This window comes from Elaeis guineensis, chromosome 8 (assembly GCF_000442705.2).
Source record: "Elaeis guineensis isolate ETL-2024a chromosome 8, EG11, whole genome shotgun sequence".
Classification (NCBI taxonomy): domain Eukaryota; kingdom Viridiplantae; phylum Streptophyta; class Magnoliopsida; order Arecales; family Arecaceae; genus Elaeis; species Elaeis guineensis.
In genome coordinates this window covers 18,840,275-18,851,730 of record NC_026000.2, presented here as the reverse complement: position 1 = coordinate 18,851,730, position 11,456 = coordinate 18,840,275, and the positions used below count along the sequence as shown (strand labels likewise).

The 11,456-nt window shown below is 35.4% G+C and overlaps 1 protein-coding gene across 4 annotated transcripts; it reads right to left on the bottom strand.

The window, feature by feature from the left end:
* Window positions 1–3,547: 3,547 nt before the first annotated feature.
* LOC105049947 (zinc finger protein CONSTANS-LIKE 9) lies at window positions 3,548–10,319 on the bottom strand. 4 transcript variants are annotated; one of them, XM_019852109.3, is made up of 5 exons: window positions 10,147–10,319; window positions 8,374–8,987; window positions 7,168–7,389; window positions 5,953–6,275; window positions 3,548–4,423 (listed from the first exon to the last, which is right to left on the bottom strand). In XM_019852109.3, the coding sequence occupies exons 2-5, from the start codon at window positions 8,908–8,910 to the stop codon at window positions 4,309–4,311; spliced, it is 1,197 nt and encodes a 398-aa protein (XP_019707668.1). In that variant the 5' UTR covers window positions 8,911–8,987; window positions 10,147–10,319; the 3' UTR covers window positions 3,548–4,308. The 4 variants fall into 4 exon arrangements, with proteins under 4 accessions (XP_019707668.1, XP_019707669.1, XP_073118079.1 ...); XM_019852110.3 differs by having other exon boundaries at window positions 5,953–6,257; XM_073261978.1 differs by having other exon boundaries at window positions 10,077–10,303.
* Between the last annotated feature and the right edge of the window lie 1,137 nt (window positions 10,320–11,456).

The window sequence follows — 11,456 nt, the reverse complement described above, 5'->3', positions numbered from 1 at the left end:
CATTTATTGGATACCCGTTGTTTTTGGACTCAACATAGATTAGATGGAGATGCAAGTCCAAGTAGATAACATTATGTAATAAACTTAGATTGTGTTTGGCATCACTGTTACTTTTCTTTCTTAAAAATAAAATTACAAACAGAAATTCTATTTTCATGTTCTTAAAAAATCTAGCAATAAAAATATGTTTCATAGTTACTATATTTTTTTCACCAATAAAACTAAGAAAATATATTTAGCAAGTCGGGTCAAAAATGGGGATAGCCGAGGAAGAGACACTTTAGGATGCGCTTGGCCTTGATGAAGCTGACAATCATGGTATAGGAACAGTTATATATATATATATATATATATATATATATATATATATATATATATATATATATATATATATATATATATATAAAGCATAAAATAGGATAGGGGAGAAGCAAAAAAGGAAATGAAGGACGCAAGCAATGAAGGCCCCAATAGAGTTGTCGAAGAGGCAATGGGCATTAAGGACAAGGAGACCGACAATGGTGGAGGAAGAAAAGCAGGAAGTGAGGAGGTTGGCGATGAGCAAGTGTGGGGTAACAAAAAAGATGATGCTGGAGGAGTAGAGAGTAGTGCGGTGGTAGGATGTGAGGTTGCTAGGGAAGTTGAAAAGAGTTGAGAAGGAAGCCTCACAAATAGACAAGTCAAAGGGAGTTAGGGTACCATAGTGCGTTAGGATGCATGGAAGAAAGCCTAAATAGTCACTTTAAAAAATACAAATAAAAATTTTTCACTTCCACCTTTCTAGAAATAATGGAAATTACTTTTAAAATAAAAAAAAAATGGAAATAAGACAACCAAGAAAACCATTTTGTGTTGAATTCGATATTTCTATTTTTTTTTTCAAAAAAAGAAATGAAATAGAAAAAAATTGATACCAAACAGGCCCAACTTCCTTAACATCTTTAAGATATTTTACTAGTGGCATCGTATTAAACAAGAACTAATAAATTGCATGAGGAATGTGAAAGGCGCAGGGTAAAACCACAAGTTATATATGGACTCGATAAGCTTTCGAGTTTTTCCAAATTCTTGTGTACTACGAGATCGGGTTTTGAGTCTAGACAATGTACGCTTTAGCCAATCCTGGATCCCGGCCTGATGAGCTTTATTGGTCTTCTTTGGAAGGGATATCTGATCCAAAGGCCTTTGAATCCAGATTGCGTTAGGATAGGCTTTAGGGCCAACGATCTTGGTGTAAGCCCAAGTTGGGGTGGCCTGTCCATGAAGCTGGCCGAGAACGGCGGCATAATTTAGCAGCCAGACACATCACATTTGATCTTTAATTGTTTAAATACATAAGGGTAATGTGGTGAGTGACTATTGGACCGATCCATCTAATAAGTAGACATTTTTTTTTTGGTACAAATAATTAGACATCATTTTTATGACATTAGAAGCCAATAGGGACTCATTTGGTTGACGAGAAGTGAAGGAGGGAAGAGATAGTTTCTGAGAAGTGGAGAGAGAACCTTTGTTTGATTAAAATTTTAAAAAGAAAGAGAATAAAAAATGTTCTTCTCATGAGAAGTCACTTCCCACATTTCATAGAAATTGAAACCCATGGGGAGGTGGGTTTTAGCACTTTCCATGGAATGGGAAGTGGTAATACTTTTTTCTTTCCCAAAATATCTTTTTAAGATCTATGACTAAGATTTTGTAAAATATCAATAGACGATTACGATAAAATACCGAATAGTGATATAATATTATATTAATATCATCCGAATATTTATATAATTTTAATATTAATATTATAATATTTATTATATTTAATATTATTTTAATATATATATATTAATATTATATTATATTAATATTAATATAATATTTTATTTAATGTTATATTTATATCTATATTACTTTTATTATATTAAAATATTAATATAATATTAATATATATTAATATTATATTAACATAATAAATTATCATGGTCTAATATTATATTATAATATTTTAATATTATATTTATGTTAATATAAATGTAATATTATTTTTATATAAAATTTAAGAGAAAAAGATATGATCTTATATCTACCGAGGCTTCTTCGAGCAAAAGAATTAGACAGGTCATAATGGGGCGAGGAGATATCCGAAAACATAGGAAGGTTGCAAACAGAAAGAACTGGGCTATTTTAGCAGACCAAGGGATTTATCGCAGATAGGTCTGGGAGTAACGATGATTGTATTCTTTCTATTGTAATGCATTTTTTTTTTTTTTGTTTCTGATAGCATATATGCACCGCAATTCTCGTTTTATGTATGCATGCGCTATGATGTCGGATTGCTGGCATGTGATGTAAAAGTGTGGTATCTGCTAATTAATCAGTTGTTGGCTTGATCATTTTCATTTTTCAAGTAAATACCAAGTTGGATGACAGTATTAAATTCTTTGATCTTGTCAGATGCCAAAGAAGAGTCATTGGACAACAAAGTTTAGTAAATTTTTAGATAAAATCCAAATAAAGGGTTTTACATTGGAATTGTTTGTTTAAGTCGCCTGCCTGGATTCATGGTTCTAACCTCATTGTTGCTTCCAGCACCATCTTTACCTTCCTTCACTCCCATGTCCTGAGGGAAGAAAATCAAGCGGCAGATTTTCTCACCAATTTCGCTTCCTCCTCGGCTACAACCTATATTAGAATTGTTTCACTTCTAGATGATCTTGCTTAGTTTGGAAATGATGCTCCACTTTTCTATAAAAAATTTGAAAAAATAGATAGTTTTATGAAATGCAGTCACAAAGGGTGGCTTCCTTTCTGACTGATCACAGTGGTTCAGTGTTCTGGGATGGCCTCTTTTCTTCCGGATTCTTTTCAAGATATTGTGAGTACGGATGCAAGTTGCTGTATTTACTCAAGAGCTATATTATATAGCCAGATCAACAACAGCAGCAACACCAACAGCAACGACAACAACAAAAAAGTAAGCAGATTGCCAGCAACAACTTAAACAGCATGATAACAGCAAAATTTCTCTTCTTTCTTGGACGAGACACAATGAGCATGACCTCAGAATGACTTTTCTGGTTTGGGAAACAAATATTCTGCCATGAAAGATGGCGTGGATGTTTCTAAAACCTTTGCTTCATCAAGATCTATGACTCCTCTTCATAATGATAATGCTGCTAGTAGATTGATCAGGAAGCAAATTATACAAAGAAATAAACTAGATTGCTTCCATCCATATAGGCAAATGATGACAACCAGATAGGACCCGATACCTCTAAGTAATAGTTGAACCATTAAGACAAAAAGCAAATAACAAGTACTTAAAACTGTGCAAGTGAAACAGGCAAACTCGGGAACTGAAATCATCCTGATTCACAAGATCAAAACATGCAGTTCCACTTTACATATTGTACTTCACCAAAGTTGCAGGGCTCTTAAGCTATTCCAACTTGACATTGTTATAATAAATATGCCTTTTTAAAAGTGAGGATGAACTTTCATTAAAAAAAAATTAGGATGAATGGTCTTGCATGTGGAACAAAGGAAACATGGAAACAAATGAATAACAAGGCTATAGCATTAACAGAGATCTACAGAGCTTCAATTACAGTATTTTCTATAGTCAAAGGAAAAAAAAGACCAACTTTACAGCTTTTCCAAGCCTTCAGTTACATAAGTAATTCTTTTTCAGATGTGAATAAATACAAAGGGAACTCTCTCAGTTACAACAGACTGTATACAGACTACAGAAGAAAGAAATTAGCAAGTTCTTAAGTAAAGCCAAAGTTGGTAGGAGTGCTCTGCACAGGGCAAGGCATAAAAACTGGATCCACCGTTGGAGTCAGCAAAAATGAGGAGAAGATGAAGAGGTCGTGAGATAGGAAGGAGGACCGGCGAACCAAAATGGATACCTGTTCATACGTACTGGAATTGTGGCTTAATGCATTGTTGTCCAAAATTATAGAAAATGCATGCTCCATCAAATAGAAAAGAGGAAGAACAGACTACTATAATGCTGGGCCTTCAGGGAGCTGAGTTGACCATGATGCAGCTGCATGCCTCAGCAAATTTTTCTGGAATGACTACTTCAAGAATTCTGAGCCAGCTATTGCAACCTTTGTTTTTTTTATCCTCTTGTCCACTTTCTTTCTTCTTTCTTCTTCTTTTTCTTTTTTTCTCCTTTTTCATTTTTGATTAACCGATGGGCATATTAATTCAAGGGAATGGTATGTATCAGTCTGGAGTATCCCAAAATATTTATCGGCTGAAAGCAACTCTTACACTAAGTATGATGTTGGGTTGCTATCAATAGCTTCTTGTCTAGCAGAGTGGATCATAATCATAAGCTTCACCTGCCTTAACAAACCGTCCCTTCACACGCCGCCTGACATCTGCCCTTGCTTTCCTAGATTCATACCTAATTTTTTTCTCAAACCTGTTTGAAAGCAAGAACTAAAAATGTTGATTTTGCAATTCAAATTCGCCTACAAGTTTTACTAACAATCATCTTGTCAAAACAAAGTAGAATAGCAAGAGTTACTCTCGCTACTTGTAATATTGTATCGGTGCAGCAGATAATATACAACCAACTATTTCCATGTAGATAATGCTACAACTTTCAAACCTTTTTGTAACATGCCAAATATGGTGCATGAAGATAGACAATAGTATTTTAATTGAATGATAACGTATTTCTAGTGTTTAGAAAAGCAATAGCTAGGTGAGGATAAAAGGAACGATGATATGGATGTTGCTTTGAGGTTTTATGATATTTTTATGAAGTTGACATACTCAAGGATATAATTCAGCAAACTAGCAAGCACTAGACAGGCTCAGAGAGTTGTGGAATCTGGCTTGGACACAAAGTTTGAAACAAGGAGGTGAATATGAATTTGTACAACAGATGTGCTGCATAAGATGCAGACTTCATGTTCATTGGTTTCATGTGACGCACGTGGTCAATCTAAACACTAGTCAACAATCCAAGTCCTTATGCCTATCTTTTAAATAGGTTAAGCCTAATTATTCTTTTTGGAGGATCCTAAACTATCAATTGCATTAACGGGATGCTGTGCAATAAATATGCTAATGATGGTATAGGATAGCAAACCATGAAAATATAAGAATGAATAATGATAGGTATTCTGATCCTCATCAGAATGTCATGGTATTAGCAACAAATCAGTGAAACATAATAGACTTAGAGAACCTGGACTTCATAATATCTGATATGCCATAACTTCCCATAAGTGGTTGATGACTTGATGCAAATTGAGTAGCATGTGTAAATTGTGCTGATACATGGTCACAGACAATTATTTATTACACAAGAATAACTTACATATATATAAGGTTTAGAGACATGAAATCGACAAAGATACTGGCATTTAGATAATGATATGAGAAAAGCTGGCCTCTTGGACAGAATAAAGAGACTCGATGTTGTAATTACCCAATTTAAGCATCTTTTAATGGAAAAGGATGAACAGTACAGAATAAATAGGCTTTCATAAAACTAGGTAGTCAGTTGCCAGTCAAATTTGGGCATAGTCCACTTGGGATGCTTTGCCAAAAGCATAATTCATGTTATTTGTCAGGTAACAGCACACATTTTGTTTACATTCACCACACATTTTGTTTACATTCACCACATACCAAAGAATTTGATATCATGTTGTTGTTAATATGTGAACTAAGAATCTGTAATAGACACTCCAATGCTTTTAATTTCTAATAGGTATTGATGGCCGCGGTACTCCCGTATAAAGTAACTTAATCCATGTGCAACTGAATTGGATGTTCCAAAATTCCACATTTAAGACCAACACACATGACGATAAAAATATAAATATAAAAGACATAAAAGGCTGGTTTGTGTGCAAACCTGTTTGCATCTAAGAATGTAACAACAGATTTATGTTGTTAAAATCTTATAATGACAGATTTATGTTGTTAAAAACTTACTTGCGTGCCTTCTTCTTTTCCTTGTAACGCATCACAGCACTGTCCCTGCTAGCCGGAGTGTATGAGGAACTCTCTGGACCAGTAGGGCACCAAGGTGGCTCACCCATAAAAAGCATCGATGACATCCCACAATCTTGACAATCTCCAGCACTGCTTTCACCAGTCAAACCAGAAAAGGAAAGAGATAGACCGGACCAAGCTTGCCTTGCTGGGAAATACGGGTTAGGATCTGCTTTACTTCCAGGATTTGACATCACAGAATCAGCAGATACTGCATTGCTAAATGCTGCTTGCATAGATTCAGCCTGTCCACCACATGATACCTGAGAAGTCAGTAAGAGGATAAGGATTTTGCTGTCCATCTATCATACATACAAATCCACACATTCACGCAAACATGCCTATGTGAAGTGCACACATGCACATAAACCTATTCTAAACTCCAGTAATCCAGTTTACAGTAAATAGGACCAGGAAAAAAATGTTGACTGGGCACAGTTGAATTGAGGGCATAAGATTAAGTTTTGCAAGCGAATTCTCATGAACATACAAGGAAGAAGATGACATATTAACGTGGTATATTCAATGTCAAAGGAAAATACACAGGTCAGAAAAATGCAAGAGAAATTTCTGGATTTGTAAAATAAAAGCAATTTCTTAGTAAAGTGTATATACGAAGAGCAGAGGTTTGCAAACAGAATGCGACTATCCAGATTTCAAATTAAATCATGCACAACACCATCATGAGCTAGACTTTTTGCTTCTTTTTTATTTTCCTTCATCATGCCCGTTGGCAGTTTCCACTGACAGTAAATCATTGTAGTTGATATATGCCTACTGTCAAGGGAAAAAACTAAGTTTAAGCCATCAAGAAGTCCATCCATTTGCTAAGATGAGAAAAATATAAATTGGGATGATTCAATTTTGAATTTGAAGACTACTAAGAAGAACAATATGTCAAAACAAACTGAAAATTTATGTGAACTACAAAAAGCTGGAGCTGCCAATACAAGTATCTGGATCCTGGGATATAGTTCACTTTCTTGGCTACTATACGTGGATTTCCTTTTTCCAAGTGACTGTGCAGCTGATTCCTTACAAGACTAATTTAGAAACCCATGCACTATCTTTTGAAAGTCATACAAATTTTATTTTTACAGCCATAGAATATGGATACCTCTACCAGAAGCACTTGAAAGAATTTATAACATGTACCTCTGCAACAAATTCACCCTGGCAGTTGGAATTGACAGCTGGTATTTCGTTCAATTCAAAAAAACTGTCAATTCCTGCATCATCAAAAAGCTGTTCAGCATTACTATGAGATGCCCCAAATAGTTCTTCATAATTCTCAAAAGTCAAGTCAACATCATCCATGTTGAAATCATCATAGAAGTCATCCTTGCAGATAAGATCCTTTGTCCCGGTAGAGTATAGCTGCAATATTGAATTATAGAGTAATTCAGCATTTAGCACCCACAAAGGAAGCAAACAATTCTTAAAATATACACAAAGTGTTGCAAACAGTGTTATGTCTTGTTGTTTAAATGACTGTCCACTCGAAAGTGATAACATAATTGAGTTTGAAAATAATATAATTTTTTGTTCAAATTATAAAACAATGTTCATAAAATGGTCATGCCTTTCAAACTGAAGTGATGCCTTATACAGTGGACTAAGATGAAGGGGGAAAGAGAACATTCGAGATGATTTATTATTTATTTATTTATTAATTTGGTGCGCAGAGGGAGAAGGGGTTGGAACACTTGCAATGCTTTATGAAACAGGCTCAGATGAAATTTATTGCAGCAAATGTGAACATAACTGCAGCCAAATCTTGGAATGGACCTTCACATTGCAGCAAGTAATACACTTGGTGAACAGACCAAGATACAGTGTTGAGTTATTTACAAAGCATGCTTGATAAACAACCTTTCTATTAGTACTTCAAGAGACAGAGAAATCTAAAAAGATACTTCATATGCAATAAGATAAAGAAAATACAAGATAAGAATTAAAAAAAGTGCCTAAGTTGTTCAACGTATGAAATAGGAGAAGATTTGAACATGGCACATGCTTAAAAGGACTTCCACCAGAATAGACATACATAAATACGTATACAAACATATGGACATAAATACACAGACATTCAGAAACATATTCTCCACACAGACTAACTGACTGATCATGCATTCGAATCAATAAACTGGAATTGATGCTTTCAGCAAAACATGACATAATTGATTGAACAATGTGGCTTACTATAAAGTGCCAATTTGTGGATGAGAGATGCATTCAGAAGGTCTGATATATTATTGTGTTTTATAATACACAGTACAAGATGACATAATCTAAGTGATGGAAGTCAAAAACACTCATTGTTTGGTGGTAGATGATGGGTATTTCAAAGCCTTCATGCACCTTATGAGTAGTTGAATCCACTGAACCTGCTGGCTGATCTGCAGTGCATACCATAGGATTCACTGCAGATATTGAAGATGAACCAATCCAAGGATTGAGCTTATTGGCAGATTCCATATCATCCATCTTGCCTGTGTTACTGACACTGTTATCATTGATGCTCATCAAGCCCATCCCCTGTTCACAGTTAGAATCTACCATGGGAGGAAACTCCAGCACAAAGGACCAAATTCTCGAAAGTTCCGCTGTTGATGGGCATCCTGAGTAGCCATTGATTGTCTGCTTTTTATGACATGAAGCCGAACCACCATGCCCATTCCAATCACAGTTTTGGCAAAGTGAAACATTTTCTTCAATGCACCTAACTATGGCTGGTTGCGAAATGCATCTATCGCATAGAAGAGAGCGAAAGTGACGTCTAGAAAGTGCATTTGCAGAATGAACATTGAGGTCGCATGACAAGCATAAGCTAGCCGCATCAGACCTGCAGTACACCATAGATCTTTGCTCCCTGCAGAAATCACAAAGAGAACCCATGCTTCCTTTTCTGGAACCAGATAAGTGGCCAAACCAGCAGTATTACTCCTTGTGTTGCTTTAGAAAAGTTCTCCAACCTACACCAGAGTCATCTAATATAAGATCATTCAGCATCAAAGCCACTAGCATTTACCGCAACTTTCAAACACCATTGCATGGATACTAGGTCATGTCTGACCAAATGAACATCAGTGTGTGCACGCAACCCAAAAAGCATAATGGACAAAATTTTGGTCATTTGTCGCATCAAAAATAAAGAAAGAAATCTATAACTCCTTGAACATCAAAAGAAGATAATCTGTCAAGATGGATAAATCTCACCATAAACAGTATATATTTGATATCCATAGTTATTAATTCTAAGAAACAGAGATTGATGCAGCTCTAATTTCCCATATGCCCAGCTTATGCAATTGCTTATCCACGTTCATATCATATTTCAATAACATATGCCAGCTCATGGAATCATAAGCAAATGAACTCTCCCACTTTGCCGCCCCACCTTATAAAATTCATAAAGAATAGCATGAACTGAGTACCGCCAAGCTTAGAATCTTCCAATTCTACAACTATTTAAAAGATTGTTGCTTAGTTCATATTCATTTAAATGACCCACAGAACATAAGGCAAAGACAACAGTTAATCATGTCAACTTCAAGGAGTAGTTCAGCCCCCGAAGTCTATCATAAAACATAGGAAATCTCCCAAACGTTTCCAGCGGATCTCATAGACTCATGCCCAGAGGAATTACTAATAGTAGCAGAAGGATCCTCGCACGTCCTAATTTAACTAAAAAAAAAAACAACATGCTGAAAAATCACAAAAAGATCTTCTTTTGCAAAAATTCCCCAAGAGTTTCATCAAAAATAACCATTGTAATATCAAAAAGAAAAGATAAATTCAAAAAGGAAAACAAAGATGAACCAATCTAAAATATAAAAACAAAGAATTCTTTTTTAAAAAAGAAAAATCTTTTTTGTATAAAGATTTAGCTATAGCACGTGATTGCTCGACAAAAAATTCAGAAATAAAAGAGAAAAATCACCTCAAATTCTATATTTGCAGTCAAAATCCACATCCAAATCCAAAAAAGAAGACAATTCATAAGAACGTTACTTCAGAAAACAGTCTACCACCAAAAACTAAGAAAAAAACACAATTCTTACGCAAACAAACCGCTGAATATCCAAATCTGACAAGAAATATTCCAAGAATTACTTGCCGAGACCGATATACCTGTATCAAAAGGAAGCTCCTTTTTCCCTTCTTCGTGCCAGTTCGGCTTCAAACCCTAGAGGTGAGGAGAAGAATTCCAGTCTCCCTCTTGCCAAGCTACAGAGAGGATGGGAGCAAGGGAGAGAGAGGTGGGGGGGGAGAGATGAGGAAGGGTGGGGTTTGGCGGGGCCCAAAGGGCTCATGAAAAGCTTCGCAGCCTCGTTTCGCTTTTTGGGAGCATTTCCGTAAATAAGGAGGAGGATGGGGGGGGGTTTGTTTTGGTGGGGGGGTCACCGGCCCGGCTTGAGATCTAACGCCAAGTCGAGACGTACGGCGTCCAGGACGACTTTTTCCCTGGCCCAGCTGATTGACCCGTTTGCCCCTCTACGATCAGTTATAATGGACTTACGGTTGGCCCGAACTGGGTCCGGCCGAACCCAACCTTGGGCACCAGTCTAGGATGGTTCAGACCCAAAAATTTAAAAAAAAAATAATCATAATTGGACCATGCATGCTTGTACTTGAAATTGAAACACATACGAGAGCATGGCACTTGTCAAGCAAGTGAGGGCAAAGAAGGCCTTCAGATCCTAAACAAGGTTGATGTAACGAGGCTCATCAGTTGTTCGCGTTGGGATGCCATATGCGTGCCTTCTCTGGTCCTCTAATAGGGAAGGTTCACCAATGGAATTAAGAGCGCACTTATCTGACTGATACAACTGACTGCGTTATAATATCTAAAGACGGTAAAATATGATTTGATCAACCAATTTAATTTATATCCGATCTATCATAAATAAATTTAAATTTAAATTAAATAAATTTAGATCATAAATAATTTAATCTGTTTAACTCATTTAATATTAGAGTCAATTTTAGATTTTAGATATCTGATCTATTTATCTATTTAACCTATTTAATATTCAAATCAAGTTGAATTAGATAATCCATTTAACTTATTTAATCTATTTAACCCATTTAAGATCTGTTTAATTTATTTAAAATCTGCTTAACCTATTTCTGACATATTTAATTCGATCTGTTTGACATATTTAATCTGTTAAAAATCTATTTAATCTGTTTAACCTATTTAACTTAACTTAATCTGTTTAATAAATAGATTAAACATGTTAGATCAGATTATCTATTTAATGATCAAATCAGATTCAGATTTGAATTTTTGATAAAGATGGCAAAATATGACCTGACCCACCAATCTGATTCGTGTTTGATCTGTTATACATAGATTTGGATTTAAGCTAAATAAGTATAGATCGTAAACAAGTCAATCCGTTTAACCTGTTTATTATATAGATCGAATTCAGATTTCA